General features: G+C 36.0%; 1 protein-coding gene across 31 annotated transcripts in view; it reads left to right on the top strand.

Moving 5' to 3' along the window:
• EHBP1 (EH domain binding protein 1) overlaps window positions 1-23,735 on the top strand; it is a 580,191-nt gene that overhangs the window by 481,435 nt on the left and 75,021 nt on the right. For 27 of the 31 annotated variants that reach the window (XM_086326384.1, XM_086326385.1, XM_086326386.1 and 24 more), the window contains 2 exons: window positions 2,458-3,360; window positions 10,320-10,463. The exons of the other annotated variants lie outside the window; for them this stretch is intronic. In XM_086326384.1, the coding sequence (XP_086182510.1) occupies window positions 2,458-3,360; window positions 10,320-10,463 (1,047 nt within the window). The remainder of the gene's footprint in view (window positions 1-2,457; window positions 3,361-10,319; window positions 10,464-23,735) is intronic. 31 annotated transcript variants of the gene reach the window in all.

Here is a 23,735-nt window from a genome sequence, read left to right as displayed (position 1 = left end):
TCTATTAAAGCCAAATGCCTTGTTTTTCATCAGTTAACTTATGTGGTTGGCCCACTGGATCTGTGAACGTGGAATCCTCAGATACAGAAGGCTAACTCTACTCCACCATTTTACATCAGGGACTTGAGCATCCCAAGATTGTGGTATCTGCAGGAGGTGTTGGAATCAATCCCGGTGGATACAGGAGACAACTGTTTCCTAAAATAAGACAGTTCTTTACCTGCATTTTCTTGCATTTGAATAAACTCATTTAAATGCAGATAATACCATTATAAAAGAAACCATTATTATTTTTTATAAAATGAAGCTTTCAAGTTACTGCTTAAAATTTTGAAAAACAGTTTTTATTTTACCTATTTATATATTTTTAAAGAGAATGAGGAATTTCATTACGGTGTAAGTTATACTTCTTTATGTTATTTTTTTCAGAAACTTAATAATGATGACCATACTTTGGATTTACATATTACTACAAACAGAAATATATCTCATAAAATTTTTTTCTCAGATCTTAAAGGGCAGATAATTATAGCTTTTTGAAAGAATTTTAATTTAGTTGATCCTATTCATTGCACAATTCAATACATAATTGTTGTTATACTTTCCTTTTCATCACTTTGCAACTTCTTACCTGATATCTACATTGAGTATCAGTTGCTACCTGCATATTTATTTCCAACTTCACATGGTTCTTCCCGATAACCCCATCTGCCCTTAATTGGACTTAAAACAGGACAAGAAACAATGCTTGTGTCTTAAGTTCCATGCAGGCAGATGCATAACAAACTGGCAGTGACTCCTTACCAATTAAATAACATTTAACAATGAATAAGACAATTTTCTGTGAAAGACCTTTTTTCCTCTACACATCAACAGCTAAGACAATAGATGATTGACCATTGCAGAAGAGGTTAAAATTCCTTTATAAAGTCCTGACCTCACTTACAAGAAACCTGGTTTGTTTTTAAATGTTTTTTTAACTGCAATTAGTGTGCATAAAATAAATTGCCACATGAAGCAAAACACCAGCAGGAGATTCCCCACAAGGAAGCAAATCATTTTCCCAGGTCTGTAAAAAGTGCTGAATAAACAAGGTATTTACCTGTGACATCTGATCTTAACCAGTGTGTGAGTGTTTTAGATAATTGGGAAATGTTTAGAATACTGCCTGTGGTGCTTTTCCTGATGGTCTGCAATTGATGTCTGTCAATCAAGTTGTCAGGACAAGTGAAGAAGAAAATGACTTTAATTTTCCTAAAACACGTAAAATAATGAACAGGCCGAAACATGCATACCAACTGAGCCATTCTCTCAAGTCAATATTTTGAGGTATCTATATTATAAAACATAGTGCTGTGAAAATTGAAGAGGTTTTAATATAACAATTTATTTTTCATTTTCTTTCTTACTTATTCCATAACATTTATTAAACTATAGGAAGAATACAATACAAGGATTAAATTCGGAGGTAGAAATGCACTTTAACATGTATGTTCAAAAGACTAATGCCTTCTGAGTTGTTACATAATTTCCTAAACTTTCTTTTTAGAAAAACTTTGAATTACTATCCTATATCTAGGTTGTTACAAAGACTAGACATTTTACATCCCAAAGCAAGAATATAGCTAGAAGGTCCTTACTTTTTCCAAGAGTATATCTCAGTGTTTAGCTGTATTTTTAGTGCTTCCTAGCAACACAGCGTTGTTTTCAAGAGTTAGTTCAGCATAGTAATAATTAATTGTAAATTGAGAAACAGCTTTGATTCTTCAAAACTAGAAAAACCTGATGTGCCACAGTCATTTAAAGGCTAACAAAAGTAATACAATGCAGCCTCACATTCTAAACTAGGTTGTCCTACTCAAAACATTTCATTCTTTCCAAAATGGATAGAGTGAAAATGCAGTCACTCTTCTCATCATGAAAATAAATCTTAATCGGGCATTTAAAAAATGTTTCTGTTTCTAGACTTAAATAGCAGTTATTTGTATTTTATACCAGGCAATCTAAGAGTTAGTTCTTTTGGAATATCAACCCATACTTTATCGTCACAAATCACTGCAATTACATGATCACTGAAAAGAGGTTGATAGAATAATAAAGCTCCAGATGATTTATTATTTCATTATACTTTAGTTTTTTTTAATCACAAAAATCAATTCTAAGGTTTTATTTTTAATTTTTAACTCTCATTTTTGCTTGTTCTCATTATACATTTTTTGAGGTATCATCACCATATAATATTACATCAATTTCAAGTGTACCACATAATAATTTGATATTTATATACACTGTGAAATGCTCACCACAATAAGTTTAGTTAACATCTATTATTTTGTTGTTTCTGCTGTTTTTAAAATGTGTAGGATAGTGGTGATGTTTTAAGTTTCTTCTAAAAAATTAAAATGTATGGATTGTCTTAACTCTTCAGTATATCTTCTGTTTTTCTTTGCTCTGAAGGCATATGATGGGTTTGCCAGCATTGGAATTTCACGACTACTGGAACCTTCTGATATGGTTTTATTAGCAATTCCTGATAAACTGACTGTTATGACCTATCTCTATCAAATAAGGGCACATTTCAGTGGCCAAGAACTGAATGTTGTTCAAATAGAAGAAAACAGCAGTAAAAGCACGTATAAAGTTGGAAACTATGAAACAGATACAAATAGTTCTGTTGACCAGGAAAAATTTTATGCAGAGCTTAGTGACCTGAAACGGGAGCCTCCACTGCAGCAGCCTCCCAGTGGAGCGGTCGACTTCATATCCCAGGACGACTCTGTATTTGTAAATGATAGTGGAGTTGGAGAGTCAGAAAGTGAACATCAGACTCCTGATGATCACCTCAGTCCAAACACAGCTTCTCCGCACTGTCGCAGGACTAAAAGTGACACAGAACCCCAGAAGTCCCAGCAGAGCTCGGGAAGGACTTCAGGATCCGATGACCCTGGAATATGTTACAATACAGATTCAAACCACGTACAAGTTTCGTTAGGCAAGAAGAGACTATTGAAAACAGAGACTTTAGAATTAAGTGACTTATACGTCAGTGATAAGAAGAAAGATGTGTCTCCACCCTTTATTTGTGAGGAGACAGATGAGCAAAAGCTTCAGAATCTAGACATCAGTGGTACTTTAGAGCAAGAAAAATTAGATAATTCCAGACCCATAGAATGCAGATCAGATCCTGAATCACCTGTCAAAAAACCAAGTTTATCTCCCACTCCTAAACTTGGATACCTGTACAATAGAGATGCAGACCTTGCAAAGAAAAAACGTACTTCCCTGAGGCAGACAGAGTCTGATTCAGACGCTGATAGACCCACCTTAAATCATGCAGATCATTCTGCAAAAACAGTCCAGGTAAGTGAGAATGAATACATAAATGTAGTAACTAGTCATTCTTTTTTTTTTCTCTTTGTGTTCATGTGATGGTTTTGTCACTAAGTCATGTCCAACTCTTAGGACCCCATGAGTTATAGCTTACCAGGCTCCTCTGTCCATGGAATTTTTTGTACTCATAGAACACTTTACAAATGACTAAACATGAAGTATAATTTCCCACTGTAGAAAAAACTGAAATACACCTACTTTTCACTTTATATTTTAAGCCTATAAATAAATCCCAATTTCAAGATTTAAGAATACAGAATGTCAGCTTTTCAAATCAAAGTGTTATTAACCTATAAAAACAATATGTTACATAATAAGTCATATTTCAGTATTGCATTTAGTAAGAATGTCATTCTTGAGATGTATAATGCCAAATTAAAATATTTCCCATCTATAGCATTTTCTTCCAATATTTTAGTTGCATTGCAATTGGCATTTTCAGTCCCATCATTACTTCCAGTTAAAAACCCCAGTACATACAAATTTCTCCCCATGAGGGGAATATGGCACAGATTGAACCTTATAGTATTTACTGTAAGGACTTTACTGCTAGGACTTCCAGAACTCTGTTGAATAATAGTGGTGAAAGTGGATACCCTTTTCTTGTTCCCGATCTTAGGGGGAATGCTTTCAGTTTCTCACCATTGAAAATAATGTTTGCTCTAGGCTTATCATATATGGCTTTACTATGTTCAGGTAGGTTCCTTCCATGCCTATTTTTTGAAGAGTCTTAATCATAAATGGGTGCTGAATTTTGTGAAAGGCTTTTTTTGCATTGATTGAGATGATCATATGGTTTTTATCTTTCAATTTGTTAATATGATGTATCACATTGATTTATTTGCATATATTGAAGATCCTTGCATTCCTGGAATAAACCCAACTTGATCATAGTATATGAGCTGTTTGATGTGTTGCTGAATTATGTTTGCTAAAATTGTGTTGAGGATTTTTGCATCAATGTTCATCGTGATATTGGCCTATAGTTTTCTTTTTTTGTGTTGTCTTTGTCTGGCTTTGGTAGCAGGGTGATGGTGGCCTCATAGAATGAATTTGGAAGTGTTCCTTCTGCAATGTTTTGAAAGAGTTTTAGAAGGATAGGCATTAGCTCTTCTCTAAATGTTTGGTAGAATTCTCCTGTGAAGCCATCTGGTCCTATTTTTTGGGAGATTTTTGATCACAGCTTCAATTTCAGTGACCAATGGAACAAGATAGAAAGCCCAGAAATAAACCCATGAACCTATGGGTACCTTATTTTTGACAAAGGAGGCAAGAATATACAATGGAGAAAAGACAGCCTCTTCAATAAATGGTGCTGGGAAAACTGGACAGCTACATGTAAATGAATGAAATTAAAACACTTCCTAACACCATACTCAAAGATAAACTCAATGGATTAAAGACCTAAATGTAAGACCAGAAACTGTAAAACTCTTAGAGGAAAACATAGGCAGAACACTCGATGACATAAATCAAAGTGAGATCCCCTATGACCTACCTCCTAGAGTAATGGAAATAAAAACAAAAGTAAACAAATGGGACCTGACTAAACTTCAAAGCTTTTGCACAGCAATGGAAACTATAAGCAAGGTGAAAAGACAGTCCTTGGAATTGGAGAAAATAATAGCAAATGAAACAACTCACAAAGGATTAATTTCCAAAATATACAAGCAGGTCACACAACTCAATACCAGAAACACAAACAACCCAATCAAAAAGGGAGAAAAAGACCTAAACAGATATTTCTCCAAAGAAGACATACAGATGGCTAACAAGCGCATGAAAAGATGCTCAACATCATTCATTATTAGAGAAATGCAAATCAAAACCACAATGAGATATCATCTCACACAGGTCAGAATGGCCATCATCAAAAAGTCTACAAACAATAAATGCTGGAGAGGGTACGGAGAAAAGGGAACACTCTTATACTATTGGTGGGAATGTAAATTGATACAACCACTATGGAAGACGGTATGGAGATTCCTTAAAAAACTAGGAATAAAACCTCCATATGACCCAGCAATCCCACTCCTAGGTATATACCCTGAGGAAACCAGGCTTGAAAAAGACACGTATCCCAGTGTTCATTGCATCACTATTTACAATAGCTAGAACATGGAAGCAACCTAGATGCCCATTGACAGAGGAATGGATACAGAAGTTGTGGTACATATACACAATGAAATATTGCTCAGCCATAAAAAGGAACACATTTGAGTCAGTTCTGATGAGGGTGGATGAACCTAGAAATTCTTAGAGTGAAGTGAGCCAGAAAGAAAGATAAATATCGTATTCTAACACACACAGGGCAGCAATGGAGAAACAGACATAGAGAATAAACTTAATGGACATGGGGAGAGGGGAGGAGAGGGTGAGATGTATGGAAAGAGTAACATGGAAACTTATATTACCGTATGTAAAATAGATAGGCAACAGGAATTTGCTGTATGGCTCAGGAAACTCAAACAGGGGCTCTGTAGCAACCTAGAAGGATGGGATGGGGAGGGAGATGGGAGGGAAGTTCAAAAGGGAGGGGATATATGTATACCTATAGCTGATTCATGTTGAGGTTTGACCGAAAACAAAAAAATTCTGTAAATCAGTTATTTCTCAATTAAAAAAAAAATTTTTTTTAAATGTGATAGCTTTGCATTTTCTATAAACATTTCATTGTCAAGAATTTAAAGAACTGCTGCATAACATTGTAAAGCAAGTATGCTCCAGTTAAAAAATAAATAGAAAAAGAAAACAAAATGGCTGCCATAGGTATTTAAAATTTATCAGTATCCTAATTTGGAAGACATCTTGTTATCAATTATATACAAGTATAAAAATAAAACTGGGAACTTTAAAAACTGTCTTTTCCAGATTATACTGTGATCTGTTGTTCAGTTGCTAAGTCATGTCCTACTCTTTGTGACCCCATGGATTGCAGCATACCAGGCTCCACTGTCCTCCACAGTCTCCCGAAATTTGCTCAAATCTGTGTCCATTGAATCAATGATGCTATCTAACCATCTCATCCTCTGCCGGAGAAGGCAATGGCAACCCACTCCAGTACTCTTGTATGGAAAATCCGATGGACAGAGGAGCCTGGTAGGCTGCAGTCTATGGGGTCGCAAAGAGTCAGACATGACTGAGTGACTTCACTTTCACTTTTCACTTTCATGCATTGGAGAAGGAAGTGGCAACCCACTCCAGAGTCCTTGCCTGAGAATCCCAGGGATGGGGGAGCCTGGTGGGCTGCCATCTATGGGGTCGCACAGAGTTGAACGTGACTGAAGTGACTTAGCAGCAGCAGCAGCATTCTCTGCCACCCCCTTCACCTTTTGCTTTCAGTCTTTCCCAGCATCAGGGTCTTCTCCAGTGAGTTAGCATTTCACATCAGGTGGCCAAAGTTTTGGAGCTTCAGCTTTAGCCACAGTTCTTCCAAAGAATATTTAGGGTTGATTTCCTTTAGGATTCACTGGTTTGATCTCCTTACAGTCCACAGGACTCTCAAAGAGTCTTTTCCAGCACCAGAATTCAAAAGCATCAGTTCTTCAACACTCAGCCTTCTTTACGGTCCAACTCTCATTTCCATACATGGCTACTAGAAAAACCATAGCTTTGACCATATGGACTTTTTGTCAGCAAAGTGATGTCTGCTTTTTAATATGCTGTCTAGGTTGGTCATAGCATTCCTTCCAAGGAGCAAGCGTCTTTTAATTTCATGGCTGCAGTCACCATCTGCAGTGATTTTGGAGCCCAAGAAAATAAAATCTGTCACTGCTTCCACTTTTTCCCCTTCTATTTGCCATGAAGTGATGGGACTGGATGTCATGATCTTAGTTCTTTGAATGTTGAGTTTTAAGCCAGCTATTTCACTCTCCTCTTTCACTCTCAAGAGACTCTTTAGTTCCTCTTCACTTTCTACAGTTAGAGTGGTATCATCTGCATATCTATACTTTGCTATTTCTCACAGCAGTCTTGATTCTAGCTTGTGATTAATCCAGCTCAGCATTTCACATGATGTACTCTGCATAGAAGTTAAATAAGTAGGGTGACAATATACAGACTTGTCCTACTCCTTTCCCAACTTGAAACCAATTTTTCCATATCCAGTTCTAACTGTTACTTCTTGACCCTCATACAGATTTCTCAGGAAATAGACTAGGTGGTCTGGTACTCCCACTTCTTAAGAATTTTCCAGTTTGTTGTGATCCACACAGTCAAAGGCTTTAGTATTGTTAGTGAAGCAGAATTAGATGTTTTTTTGGAACTCCCTTGCTTTCTCCATGATCCAACGAAGAAGGCAATGGCACCCCACTCCAGTACTCTTGCCTGGAAAATCCCACGGACGGAGGAGCCTGGTGGGCTGCAGTCCGTGGGGTCTCTAAGAGTCGGACACGACTGAGTGACTTCACTTTCACTTTTCACTTTCACACATTGGAGAAGGAAATGGCAACCCACTCCAGTGTTCTTGCCTGGAGAATCCCAGGGATGGGGGAGCCTGGTGGGCTGCCGTCTATGGGGTCGACTGAAGCGACTTAGCAGCAGCAGCAACAATTGTTAGTGGTTTGATCTCTGGTTCATCTGCCTCTCTGAAAACCAGTACCTCTGGAAGTTCTCCTTTCACGTACTGCTGAAGCTTGTCTTAAGGATTTTGACTATAACCTTGCTGGCATGTGAAATGAGTGCTGTTGTACAGTAATTTGAATGTTCTTTGGCATTGCCTTTCTTTGGGATTAGAATGAAAACTGACCTTTTCCAGTTCTGTGGCCATTGCTGAGTTTTCCAAATTTGCTGGCTTATTGAGTGCAGGACTTCAACAACATCATCTTTTAGGATTTGAAATAACTCAGCTAGAATTCTGTCACCTCTACTAGCTTTGTTCATAGGAATGCTTCCTAAGGCCCCCTTGACTTCACACTCCAGGATGTTTGGCTCTAGGAGAGTGACCACACCACTGTGGTTATCCAGGTTACTAAGACTTTTTTAATATAGTTCTTATGTGTATTCCTGCCACTTCTTCTTAATCTCTTCTGTTTCTGTTAGATCTTTACCATTTCTGTCTTTTACCATGCCCATCCTTGTATGAAATGTTCCATTGGTATTTCTGGCTTTCTTAAGGAGATCGCTAGTCTTTCACATTCTGTTGTTTTCCTCTATGTCTTTGCATTTTTCATTGAAGAATGTCTTCTTATCTCTCCTTACTGTTCTCTGGAACACTGCCTTTAGATGGGTATATCTTTCCCTTTCTCCCTTACCTTTCACTTCACTTATTTCCTAGCTATTTTTAAAGCCTTCCCAGACAACCACTTTGCCTTCATGTATTTCTTTTGTTTTTGGAATGGTTGTGGTCACTGCCTCCTGTGCAATGTTAGGAACCTCCATCCATAGTTCTTCAGGCACCTTGTCTATCAAATCTAATCCCTTGAATCTATTCATCACCTCCACTGGATAATCATAAGAGATTTGATTTAGGTCATACCTGAATGGCCTAGTTATTTTCCCTACTTTCTTCCATTTAACCCTGAATTTTGCAATAAGGAGCTCACAATCTGAGCCACAGTCAGCTCCAGGTCTTGTTTTTACTGACTGTGTTGAACTTCTCCATCTCCAGCTGCAAAGAACATGATCAGTCTGATTTCATTGTTGACCCTCTGGTGATGTCCATGTGTGGAGTCATCTCTTGGATTGTTGGAAAATGATGTTTGCTATGACCACTGTGTTCTCTTGACAAAATTCTGTTAGCCTTTGCCCTGCTTCATTTTCTACTCCAAGGCCAAACTTGCCTGTTATTCCAGATGTCTCCTGATTTCCTACTTTTGCATTCCAATCCCTTATGATGAAAAGGACCTCTTTTTCTGTGTGTTAGTTCTAGAAGGTCTTATAGGTTTGCATAGAACTACTCAACTTAAGTTTCTTCGGCATCAGTGGTTGGGCATAGACTTGGATTACTATGATGTTGAATGATTTGCCTTGGAAATGAACCAAGATCGTTCTCTCATTTTAAGGTTGCAACCAAGTCCTTCATTTCAGACACTTTTGTTGACTGTGAGGCCTATCCCACTTTTTCTAAAGTGTTCTTGCCCACAGTAGTAAATATAATGGTCATCTGAATTTAATTTTTCCATTCCCATCCATTTTTTCCACTGATTCTTAAGATGTCCATGTTCACTCTTGCCATCTCTTGTTTGGCCATCTCCTGTTTGACCATGTCCCATTCCAATTTACCTTGATTCATGGACCTACCATTCCAGATTCTTATGCAGTATTGTTCTTTACAGCATCAGACTCTACTTTTACCACCAGACACATCCACACCTGAGTGTTTTTCCCTCTTTGGCCCAGCTGCTTCATTCTTCCTGGAGCTATTAGTAATTTCCCTCTGCTTTTATTATATTGGACACCTTCCCACCTGGGGGCTCATCTTCCAGCATCATATCTTTTTGCCTTTTCATACTGTCCATGGGGTTCTTCAGGCAGGAATACTGGAATGAGTTGCAATTTCCTTCTCCATTGGATCTTGTTTTTTCAGAACTCTTCACTATGACCCTTTCATCTTGGGTGGCCCTGCATGGCATGGCTCATAGCTTCACTGAGTTAGGCAAGACCCTTTGCCACAACCAGGCTGTGATCCATGAAAGGCATACTGTGATTAACAATGCATATAATATGTGTATGGACTTTATACCTTGTGAGACTATGTTCTAATAAAAATGTAATTTTAATTAACCCAGTTTTAGCCAGTAAAGATACAGTTTCTAATCAGCATTAGTATTGTCTACAGGTAATCTCACAAAACTATTGATACAATCTTATTCCTGACTTGTATTATTTTGATGGATTGTATAACTATTGATTAATTTACAAAAGTGGATTACATGGGTTTGAGGGGTTTTGTTTGTTTTGGCTTCTAATTCTGTATCTTTGTTTTTAAGCATCGAATGTTATCCAGGCAAGAAGAACTCAAAGAAAGAGCAAGAGTTCTACTTGAGCAAGCAAGAAGAGATGCAGCTTTAAAGGCAGGGAATAAGCAGCATACCAACGCAGCCACACCACTCTGCAACAGGCAGCTAAGTGATGTGAGGAACATTGGTTAAAAATAATACATTGTTCATTGTAATCATGGGGGTGTAAATAAGAGTAACTTATTTATATTTCTAATAAATTTTTTTTCCACAGACTATGTATACTGTGGGTACTTGTTACTTTTATTGAACTGATAAATTCATACTTGCAGGAGCAGTTTGTAATTATTCCTTCACAGCAGTATTAGCTATGAGAAAAAGTAAGATCCTGGATTATAATTTCCACATATATATGAATAATCTGTTTTATGTCAATTTAATTTTATAATTTGGGTGAACTTTGTTTAAGATAGTGTTTTATCCATGGGAGTTAATTTTTTTGAAAATATTAGAGTATAATAATGATGCTTGCTGCTGCTGCTGCTGCTAAGTCACTTTAGTCGTGTCCGACTCTGTACAACCCCATAGATGGCAGCCCACCAGGCTCCCCTGTCCCTAGGATTCTCCAGGCAAGAACGCTGGAATGGGTTGCCATTTCCTTCTCCAATGCGTGAAAGTGAAAAGTGAAAGCGAAGTCGGTCAGTCGTGTCCGACTCTACGCGACTCCATGAACTGTAGCCTACCAGGTTCCTCTGTCCGTGGGATTTTCCAGGCAAGAGTACTGGAGTGGGTTGCCATTGCCTTCTCCAAATAATGATGCTTACCATTTATTAAAATACTTAGCATATAGGCTAAGTGGATGTTTTAGGCACTATAGTGGATGTTTTACATAATTTCTATTTTACTTAACCTCTTAAGTAGATATTCAAACTCCTTTTAGGTAAGAAAACTGAGGCTGATTGGTAAGATAATTTGTGTAAGGTTGTAGTCACTGTATGATGAATTCATGATTTGATCCTGAGACTTAATCAAACTCCAGAGTCAATCCTTTTTCCTATCATAGACTACCATCCCTGTGTTAAGCCATATTTTTATACATATTTTTCTGTAGTGCCTCACAGGCAATAATGAATACATAGTAAAAAAAAAAAAAAAAGCCTTAGATCTAGGGAGACACGAACCTCTTGATGAATCTGAAAATTATGATAACCCTGCCCTACCCCCAATTTTACATATACATAAAACTGCATTTTCCTTTTTTTTTTTAATTAAGATTTTTTTTTTTTAGAGCAGTTTTAAGTTGACAGCAGAATTGAGGGGAAGGTATAGAGTTTTCCCCTATACCCTCTGTACCCATAGAGTAACCGTCCTTCTTAATAACACTCCCTGCCAGGGTGGTATATTTGTTAGAACTGATAAATCTACATTGACACGTCATTATTATCCAAAGTCTATAGCATACATTAGATTCACTCCTACTGTTACACAGTCTGTGAGTTTAGACAAATGCATAATAACATCTATCCATCTTTATAATATCATAGAGAATTTTCACTGCCCTAGGAATCCTTTGCATTTCACCTATTCATCTCTCTCCCCATCCTGAACCTCTGGGAACCTGATAATTTTATTGTCTTCATAATTTTGTGTTTTACAGAATGTTGGTAGTTGGAACCATAGTATATTTACCTTTTCTGATATGGCTTCTTTTCACTTCAGTTCAGTTCAGTTCAGTCGCTCAGTCGTGTCCGACTCTTTGCGACCCCATGAATCGCAGCACGCCAGGCCTCCCTGTCCATCACCAACTCCCGGAGTTCACTCAAACTCATGTCCATCGAGTCAATGAATATGCATTTAAGGTTCCTCCATGTGTTTGCATGGTTTGATAGCTCATTTCTTTTTAATGCTGAATAATATTCCACTGTGTGGATGTACCACAGTTTATTTTTTCATTCACTTACTGCTAGGCATCTTGGTTGTAATCAGGAATAAAGCTCCTTTAATCATCTACAAAGCAGGTTTTTATATGACCTCAAGTTCTCAGCTCCTTTGGGTACATTTCAAGGAGCACATTTGCTGGATCTTATGGCAAGAGTGTGTTTACTTTTATAAGTAACAAAGACAAAAAACAAGAGAGATACCAAATTGTCTTCTAAAGTAGCTATACCATTTTTCTTTCCCATCAGCAATAAATGAGAATTCTTGCGTTTTACTTTGGGTACTGTCAGTGTTCCAGATTTTGGCCATTCTAATAGGTGTGTAGTGGTATCTCGTTGCTTTCATTTGCATTTTGCTGAGAATATATAATGTGGAGCACCTTTTCATATGTTTATATGCCATCTGGAAATCTTTGGAGCGATGTCTGTTAAGGTCATTGATTCATTTTTTAGTCAAGTTATTTGTTTTCTTACTATTGAGTTTCAAGAGTTCTTTGTTTCCTTTGGATAACAGTCTTTTATTAGATATATCTTTGCAAATATTTTATCCATGCCTGTGGCTTGTCTTCTCATTCTTTCTACATTGTCTTTCATGGAGTAGAAATTATAAATTTTAATGAAATCCAGTTTATCCATTGTCTCTATCATGAATCGTACCTTTGGTGTTATATCTAAAAAGGCATCACCATACTCAAGGTCATTTAGGTTTTATGTTATCTTCTGGGAGTTTTATAGAATTATGTTTTACATTTAGGTCTGTGATCCATTTTGGGTTAATTCTTGTGAAAGGCATAAGGTCTGTGTCTAGGTTTATTTTTTTTCATGTGCATATCCAGTTCATCTAGCACCACTTGTTGAAAAGACGATCTTTGCTCCATTGTGTTGCTTTTGTTAACTCCTTTCAGATACTAGCTTAACCTCTGAGCTTGACCACCGTTTTTCATACTTTTCTTCTTTTTTACTTTCTTGTTACTTTTTTTCTTTAAGTGAAGTATAGTTGATTTACAATATTATATTAGCTTCAGATATACAACATAGTAATTCAATATTTTATAGATTATGCTGCATTTAAAATTATTGTGAAATACTGGCTATATTTCTATGCTGTACAATATACAGACTTTGAGTCTTTACACAGTAATGTGATATAAAATCAATAAAGTGGGGCACAGTTTTATTTTCAATGAAAAAGAATAGAATATTTAAATGGGAAAATACCAGAATTTATCACACATCATAGTATTTTTGTGTGAGACTTATTTTAGTTACGTGGGTATGTGTGCTTACTGGATCTTGGTACCAGATGTAGTTTTAATTGTAGGTCATGATAAAAATGTTTGAGAAACGCTAATTTAGATGGCCATTCTTTCTAAGGAAGAAATTTTGTAGCTTTTATACCAGTTCTTTCAGTGCCTAACCATATGTTACATCAATTTGTTGGTTCAGTAAGATATTTATTGAGTTGAAACTGAGTGTAGCAATAGAAAAGACTAAACTTCGGGTCTTCCCTGGTAGTCCAGTGGTTAAGACTCCATGCTTCCACTGCAGGAGTTGCAGGTTCAATCCCTGGTCAGGGAACTTAAGACCCTACATGCCACAAGGTGTGGCCAAAAGACAAAGATTCTTCCCTCATGGAATTTGCATTTTGGTGAGAAGAGACAGAGAATGATGAATAAATAAGTTAACTACAGAGGGTGAAAATGACTCATTTAGTAGACATATTAGAGGATAATTTGAGTAGGTAGGAGTGACTTGAAGAGGAGACATTTGAAGTAAGACTTGATGGCTGAGAAGGATCCAGTTAAGTGAAGAGCCAGAGAAAGAATATTCTCTTCAAAAAGAAAGTTATTTTATTGTTATTATATTTGTGATAAACTTTGTTTCATAGTTGTTTCAGGTTCTAAAAATTATGGAAAATTTATAGCTCTATATTTTGAAGTATGTTGATTTTAAGTTTAGAATACTTGAGATTTAAATGATTTGTTTGCCAAGTAGATTTTAAAAAGCTATTATTTTACCTATGTATAAAATTTTACATATATTAATAATTGTCATCTAATGTTTACTGAGCACTTATTGTGTATCAAGCAGGATTCAAAGGGCTTTCACATGGATTTTCTCATATAATCTCCACAACGATTATATGTGTTAAATATAATCTCTGTTTGATAGTTGAGAAAACTGATGCACAAACAAATTCAGTTGCCCGTGGTTACACAGCTAATAAGTGACAGAGCCAAGAATGGAACTTAGACAGTTTGACTTTAGAGATTATGTTTTTAAAGCTTATGTTTTATTTCTTTCTTGTTTATTTTCTGAAATCCTTGTAAAGTAGGGATAGATATTATTGTTGTATCCATTGTAGAGAAAAATGAGTTAGGAAAGGGGGTTTAAAATTACCTAGGTTTGCAAACAGTAGCAAGCTAGGCTTAAAATTTGAGTATCCTGACTTTTAAAGCTGTTTAGTCTTTCATTCAGTTTATACATTTATTACTTTAAACTTTCAACAAATATTTTATTGTTCATCTCTTCTTTTTAAGGCACCAGTAATTTTGCTTACACTTAAAATATCCCAAGTAGAACAAACTTTTAGCTAAATTATGCTAGTATGAATTCAACATCAGAAGTTAATTACTGAAATATTGCTTATTCTGTCTGTGATATCTTACTCTACCTATAAAGTCTGTAACTTGGATATTTTTAATCTTATTTACATATTTATTTATTTATTTTTGACTGTGTTGGGTCTTCCTTGCTGTGAGGGTGCAATGCATGGGCTTCTAATTGGGGTGGCTTCTTTTGTTGTGGAGCACCGACTCTAGGGTGAGAGGTCCTCAGTAGTTGCAGCTCCTAGACCCTAGAGCATGGGCTATAAGCCCGTGAGTTGTGGCTCACCAGCTTAGTGGCTCCGCGGCTTGTGGGATTTTCTCAGATCAGTTATTGAACCTGTGTCTCCTGCATTGGCAGGCGGATTCTTTACCACTGAGCCACCCAGGATGCTCTGTAACTTCGATTTTAAGAAACATAATGGTAGTGATGTCTCATCAAGTCAAGATACTCTTAATACTCCTGGTAGCATATAACTTGCCATACCCTTCTGAAAAGCAAATTGACTTCTTCAAGAAATGCTCATTCTATTTTACTCAGTAATCCCACTAACAGAGATTAATATGCAAGTTTTCATCACATGTTATTTATAATAGTGAAAGTTACAAAATGGCAATCGCTCAAAATGGAAGAATGATCAAATAAATTACAACAAATATATATACTATATATGTATGTAGCCATTGAAAATTATTATGTAGCCATTGAAAATTATTTAATAATGTTCTGAAAGAATATTGAAAGGACATAGAACAATGTTCATAGTGTCATTTTGTACAAAGAAAGAGAAAGATCTAAAATAGCATATAGCATATAAAACCCATTTTGAAAGACTGTGTTTTTATCTATGCATTGAACAGTTCAGGAAGGAAATGATCAAAATATTAATAATATTTATCCCTAAGAGATAATAATGGCTCATGGAATTTTTCCCTTTATTCTTTCTGTTTTAAAAAGACATGTTTATATAAATATTTTAAATTAGGGAAATTTGGGGTATCCAAAAAGGATATTTTTATTAGATTGTTTTCTTAGCATATCCAAATATACTTGACCATAAAGCTGTTTCATTTAAATTAGTGTTGTGTTTCAGTATCTCTCAGGAGTTTGTGGGGGTGGGTGTTTTAAAAAGAGAGATGTAGAAAGAACTGTTCACTTTTATAGTTGATGATATTTGTTTGTGCCTAAGTGTGGCGATGCTGGGAGGGATTGGGGGCAGGAGGAGAAGGGGACGACAGAGGATAAGATGGCTGGATGGCATCACCGACTCAATGGACATGAATTTGAGTGAACTCCGGGAGTTGGTGATGGACAGGGAGGCCTGGCGTGCTGTGATTCATGGGGTCGCAAAGAGTCGGATACGACTGAAACTGAACTGAGCTGAACTGAACTAAAGTGTGAATTGAACTGAACTGAAGTGTGAAGTAAATAGTGAATTCAATACTATCAATTCTGTTTATACTGAGAAGACATTTGGTCACTTTATTGCACTTTTTCCCACTTAACCAAAATTTTACCCTATTTTGCTTATGAAACTGTGTTTCAAACAGTCCCAAGAATGCTTTGCCTCCTCTTCCTCTTTCAGGCTATCTTTTGCTGCATTATAAAACATTGGAAACCTTATTGGCATAAAATAATGGGGTCGCAAAGAGTCGGACATGACTGAGCGACCTAACTGAACTGACTGAACTGAACTGAACCATTTTATTTTGCTCACAGATTCTATAAGTTAGGCATTAGGGTGGGACACTGAGGGAATGGTTTATTTCTGTTGCATGATTTCAAGGGCTAATTTTCAGTCAGAACTGGTACTTGGCCTCTCTACCTGGTCTCTCTACCTGGGCTCGTTTGGGCTTTCTCACAGCATGGTGGCTGAGTCTAACAGCAGAGAATAGGTGGACTCTCTTACGCCTGCTTATGAAAGTGAAAGTGTTAGTCATTCAGCCACGTCTGACTCTTTGCGACCCCATGGACTGTAGCCTGCCAGGCTCCTGTGTCCATGGAATTTTCCAAGCAAGAATATTGGAGTGGATAGCCATTCCCTTCTCATGTTCTAGCTTTAAAAGTCCCTTTGCCATACTGTTAGCCTGAGGAGATACAAAACCACCCCCAGGTTTAAGTAGCAGAGAGGTAGACCTCACCACTCAATAGGAGGACTATCAAAGTCACGTTGTAAGATGAGCATGTGGCATGGGAAATATTGTTGTAGCCTCTTCTCAGTTATAGTTTAAGTTTACTTTATTTTAAAAAAAAAATACTATTCTTTTTTTAAAAGGTTTGTGTGTGTGTGTGTGTGTGTGTATGTGTATAGACCATTTTAAAAGTCTTTATTGAATTTGTTAAAATATTGCTTCTGTTTTATATTTTGATTTTTTGGCTGTGAGGCATTTGGGATCTTAATTCCCTGACCAGGGATCAAACTTGCACCCCCTGCTTTGGAAGGTGAAGTTTTAACCACTGGACCATCAGGGAAACCCTTAAGGTCACTTTTAAAACTTTCTTGCACATTCTACTATTGCTTGTTTTTCAAATAAGTCAAGCCCTATATTCATGTGTTGTGAAGAACATCAGTTCCATGAACTTAATACTACATCCTGGAACTATTGCTCTAGTTTTGACATTTGTTACTCTGTGGGCCTTATAGCAAATATTGAAATTATTTAAGAAAGAAAATGTGAAATATCAAGTAAGTCCAATTTTACAAAAGAAATTAGACCTTACCATTGCTTTTCAGATTTTCAATTTAGTATACAACTTGATAATCTCTTTTCCAGTGACATGATAGTTTTCTTAATTTAATCATTTTCTTCATCATTTCTGGTAGCTCTTGTACATATCGATTGAAATTATTTGCAGTGCTGTCCGTATTTTGGAAAACTAGTATGGCCAACTTGGCTGACAAAATTAAAAGGGAAAATACCAAATTTCGTCTCTGGAGCAACTGAGTATGAGTTAAGTGATACTAAAAGTAGAAATTACTTAATCTTTCTAAATCTGTTTTTCCATTTGTGATACGGAGGCAAGTTTTTTTTTTTTTTCCTCCTGTGTGACATTCAAATTAATTGGTATCCACTATGGAATAGGTAAGGGAACCATGACTAATGCCATCCCTACTTTAGTGTCAGCATCCTTTTCAATCTGAAGAGCTCAAGACTTCTGGTAAATAAAAAGCAGGTCTAACTAAAAATAGAAAAATCTGGCATCTAATTTAGTGAACTGATTGCTACCATTTTCACTTCCTTATGCTCTTTAATTTGTGCCTTAATTTACCACGCTCTTATTTTTAAATTCATTATAAATTATCTTGCCCTTTATAATGTATACTCTGGTACTAAGAGTCTAGATGCTGGCATGGAGATATATATATATATATATATATATATATATATAGATACCTAAAGGTACCCACTGCTTTTTGTGTTCTTAGTTTAACTGAGAGTTCCTGGGAGTTAAAAAGAAAAAAGTTAGTAGTACCCAGAAGTGACCCCAAGTCTTAGAGACACTAACCTTAAATCTTCAAGAGCTGTGTGAAAAAGTTACTTACTCTTAAGAGACTGCAGATTTAGGACTTCTTCAGCAATGTCTTTTATCCTTCTAAACTTTGTTTCTATACAACTAACCTAGGATCTACTGGTGAATACCAGGAAGAATGAGTAGAGCTATTAATAACTGATGTTAGAGTACCCAAATAGAAACATAATTGTATGGGGCAATGTCTGTGTACTCAGTACAACTTATCCCCTTTATAGGTATCTAGTTTGTTTCTAGTTCTGGACTGAGAGAATTTACAGAGGATTCAGAGAAGTGTTAAAGGATTGAAAGCAAAGATGTACTTTTAAGGAAAGACAGGCTTACGAAACATAAAGAACTGGGAAGTAGTTTAAGTACTAATTTGAGTATATGAAGGCTCAGATTCTTTCTTGTAACTCCTACCTACCCAAGAGTAATAATCTTCCAGACTATTCAACATGGCCTCATATAAAGTTCCTGCAAATCCTACCCCCTCCCTTTCTAGCCTCATTTCTCACCTCTCTCCCATTTTTCACTCTACAGTCTAGCTCTATAAGTTGCTTAGACAGAATGTGGCATCATGCTCTTTCATTCCTGTATTAAGCATTTGCTGTTCTCCTTGAAATGCCTTTCTTCCCTTGTTAAGAAAATCACTTCTGTGAGTACCTCTGTCAAAGGCTTCTAGCAGCAAAGAAATTCTTCTTCCTGTATCTTTTTCTGTTGTATTGTATATATCACTACTGCCACATTTATCCCATGTTATTATCCAATTATCTCTTTCTTCCCCTCAACTGTGAGTTATTTAAAGTATATGAACTGTATATTCCTAGCACCAAATACTAAGTATTTGTTTAATGAAAAATGAAGGGAGGGGATAGTGACAGTCTATCATATCTTCTGAGTGTCAACTAATAAAAACATGAGCTTAAATATGAAAAATTGGAGTTGCTGTAAGGAGTTTCTTGGTAAATGGGAAAAGATCAACTTTCTGAAGGTCTTTAGAGCAGAACTGATTATCATTGATCAGAGAAAGTTAAAAGGTTCTCCTCTCTCAAATTGGTTACAGATATGACATTTGCCACTGCAAGACTCAGGGTTCCCTATATCATTCACTTCTTCCTATTCTTGAATCCTACATTATGATACCTTCCTTTCTTGTTATGGTATGGACACACCAAAGTCTGACACTACCTACTCTTTCCATATTCTGGGACCTCTCAGTAGAGATTGGGCTTCCCTTGTGGCTCAGCTAGTAAAGAATCCGCCTGCAGTGCGGAAGACCTGGGTTCCATCCCTGGGTTGGGAAGCTCCCCTGGAGAAGGGAAAGGCTACCCGCTCCAGTATTCTGGCCTGGAGAATTCCATGGACTGTATAGAGTCGGACACGACTGAGCAACTTTCACTTTACTTCACTTCACTCAGTAGAGGTTAGCTCCCACCTCTGCCTTGAATCACATCACTCTAACCAAACATTCCTTCATATAAATTAGTAGCTTTAGATTGGCAGGCTAGGAAATAGCTTCTAAGACACTGAGGATAACTCTTGGTAATATTACCACATGGATCCTCATGTACAAACTCTACTTTGGGAAATACTTGAGCTATAATTTCTCTTAAAAGGGAACTCACAAATGTAGATACTATAAACCTTATAATTTTTCTTAATTTTTGTCAAGACTACCATTGCATGTTTTAATGAGAACATGGTACAAGTACATAATGCATTTAGGTCTTTTTAGGGAAAGTAGTAGTTTACGTTAGTCATTTGTATCTCTGTGTTTTAAACATTTGTTTAACCTGTTTCAGGTGTTTCCTGAAATCATTTTTCTGTAGGAGACAGATTTCATTGCTTTGAGCTCTGTGATTTATATTTCTTTGCTTTCTATTTCTTTTGCCCTATGAAGATTTTTGTATGTTACATTTTACTAATATAAATTTCAGGTGTGATATTTGTTTTGTGCATTATTCTCCACATATACTTAAAATAATGTTTTTCAAAGTTTAACTCAGGGTTTTGACAGGTGCAATAGTCTAGCCTTTATATAGCCAAAAGAGCTTCCTTGATTATATATTTAAACTTAAACTCTGAGAAAAACATAATAGCCTTTTTTCAAGAAAATATTTCCTTTTTTATTATTTTTCTTTATTACTCAGTTCTCCCAAACACTTTTTTCTCAAGAAATGCATAAATAGAATGTAAGACGCTAATCTATTTCAAAATAATCTTTTGCTTATTACTTTACATTAGAATACAGTTGCTTAAAAAAATGTTTTATGAATCCATCATGACATTTAGTAATACTCATGTAATTATATTTTAGCTAAAAGAGATGTTTGCATTTGATGTACTAAAGTTTAGGATCAGTACACTCTAAGAATAAGGAATGACAGTCCTGCTACCCACACTCCTTGGAGGTGTTATTAGGATATAAAGCACTATGAACCTTACAGAAAAAGGATGCTGTATAGGTTTAATTATACCTTTAAGTTTTAAGAGAGAATAGAATCTATTTTATAAATAGAAAGTCTAAAAGGAGAACTGAGAATGATTCTTCAATTTAATTAGTCCAATCACTTAACAGTCAGTGAATTTGTAAATATGTTCATTTTTCAATCATAAATTATGTAACATAAGAATGTGGTTTGCAGACAGTTGTTAGGTACTTGGAATATTTTTTTTAAAGAAAGATCAGCAAGAAATCACAACATTATTATAATCCATACTTGAAGTTTTTTCCCTAATATTTAATATGCAAGCATAGTAAGTGACCCATTAAAATAGTCATAGAAGCCCATCTTCAGTTCAGTCGCTCAGTCGTGTCCGACTCTTTGTGACCCCATGAACCGCAGCACACCAGGCCTCCCTGTCCATCACCACCTCCTGGAGTCCACCCAAACCCATGTCCGTTGAGTTGGTGATGCCATCCAACCATCTCATCCTCTGTCATCCCCTTCTCCTCCTGCTCTCAATCTCATCTTCACTTAGCAGGATCAAACTGCAAGTTAGCAGTGAGTTCTGAAAGGTTTGTAATATCTGTCTTTAAAGGTTTGCAGGAATATTTAACTCTTTGAAAGAAAACTCTGTATATGAGAAAGGAATTTCAGCTTGGGCAGTCCTTAATTAACTATAAGATCAGTAATCCAAAAAAGATATAGAAATTTTTTGTTGTTGTTTTTTTACTGGTTGGTCCTTAATAGTGAATCCTAAGGGCTTATTTGGTAAGAACCAAAAGAATGCAAACTGCTCTTTACTGAACTGAACCTTTAAAAGGTGTTTTGTTGATATGAAGGGTGGGACATCAACTTTATACTTTTGATGATAATTGGAAAATACTGACTTAAATGTGTGTAGTCTGCTGTGCTGATAATTATAGCAGATTTAGATAAGATTACTAGATCTTTTCCAGATAAAGAAACAGTTACTATCCAGCTGGTAAAAAAGCACTAAATCTCATTTTGATAATCTCTGATAGAAACTTTCCTCATAGTTTTCATGTATATTTGTGTGTCCCAAGTATGTCTCCTCATAAAAATATATATAAGATTAAGCTCATATGTTTATGAGTATTGGTTGTGTTACATTTAAATGGCTAGCTTCTAGGAATCAAGCTTTAAACTTAAGGTCAAGCTAAAATTTTAATTTTCCCTAATTACACATATTATTCTATCATGCGGAAGAAGTAGGTAACTTTGCATTTATAATTTTAAAAGAACATCAGTTTTTATAAAAAGAAATCTAAAACCTTTAATAACGTAGAGAGTAAGAATTTGTCTTATTTACAGATTTTTATTCTCTGTATAAGCTGGAAAGTCTACACCCAGGGCATAAAGATGAAAATATTTTTCTTATTTCTTACTGTAACACAATTGACAGAAGATTAATGTACATAATCCCTTTTAGACCAGTAAGGCACTTAAAATATATAGCTTATCTTTTTTATAGTTGCATTTTATAGGAGAATGCCGATGTTCTTCTGTATTCAGCATAAATGCCTTTATACAGGGTGGTGGTTTTTATTCATTATGATTTAAATAATAGTTTATTATGTCTAAATTTAAGTTGAAGTCTGCTATCCTGACAAAGGCTACTAGACTTCTTAGAAAACATACTGTTACCTTGCTCGCATATCTTCAAAGTCACACGAAATACTAGCATTGTTGGGGGAAAAAACTCAAGCATCTTTTCTATTATGTGGCCACAAACCCCTAGTCTCAAAAGTCTTATTTATTTGAGACTGCGTGAATACAAGAAGCTAGGACTAGGTATTTTAACATCAGGAACACTCCTTTTATGCGACTGTTAATGGCCATAGACGTTTGCCATGTGGCTGTTCAGTGCAGTGTTGAACATCCCAGGATGGTATCACCATTACTAAGAGCTGGATTTTATATTGCCTGTTCTGATATTGCTCAGCATGCACAAGAGTAGAGTTTAAATCTTTATTCATTTCAATTTTCTTTTGTTCTCCTTATCATGTTCTGGCTTTCCCAGGGATATATGCCTTGAATAAAAAGTCACATGTGCATTACTAATTGTGTGCTGTTGTATTTACAGTTCCTAGTGGTGGCACTGTGAAGCTACTAATTCCTTTGCTTCACTGGATGTAAAATAATCTGAGTGTCTTTGATAGCAGTGAAACAGTATTAATTGTTTTGTACATTTCTTGGTCACTCTTCTTAGGTGGTCTTCATAATCTATTAGAACTTTCAGCCAGATTTTTGTAATGTCATGCCTCCAGCAGTGATTAAATTGGTAATTAATGAACAGTCTTTGGCAATGTAAACCACATCCCGTTAATTTTCCCTTTTGAGTTTTTAGAAGTTGTCTTCTGTGTCAGAAATCATTGCGCCACCTTGCTATGGCCCCTTGGCATGAAACCACAATGACTTGATTTTTGCAGCCATTAGTAGATCAGAGCAGTAATTTCACAGTATTTTGGTCAAGGTAATTATAATACCAAGAACTGAGTAGATTTGAAAATTCACGAAAGTAGTCCAGAAATACCAGGTGAGCTTCCTTGTGTTCACTGGAACGTTATGATTAGTTTAATTGGTCTTTGTTTGATTTTAGCCGCAGAAACTATTTGTGCCACAGCAGTGGAGTGACTTTATACTTGAGTGTTTCTGACCTTCTTTGACAGGGGTGGGTGCAAAAATGAACCCTTTGAAATAGTTCCCTTCCCAAAAGGGGGTTAAACTTCATTTAAAAAGCTAACTGTAGAGAACTCTCTAATGATTTTTTTTTTTTTTTTTTGCCATTCTAATGAATTTCTTAGAATCATACTTTATTTTATGAAATGCTTAGCAAGTGTATTTGTCTGTTTAAAATGTTTGTATCTATTTTGATTTAAATTTTTTAAAAAACTGTTACCCTTTCCTGCCTCTGAGATTGT

The sequence above is a fragment of the Bos grunniens genome, chromosome 11 (assembly GCF_055505025.1).
Source record: "Bos grunniens cultivar Pamir isolate PY7600 chromosome 11, Bosgru_T2T1.0, whole genome shotgun sequence".
Classification (NCBI taxonomy): domain Eukaryota; kingdom Metazoa; phylum Chordata; class Mammalia; order Artiodactyla; family Bovidae; genus Bos; species Bos grunniens.
The sequence above is the reverse complement of the archived record's forward strand: the minus strand, read 5'-3'. Positions and strand labels throughout refer to the sequence as shown.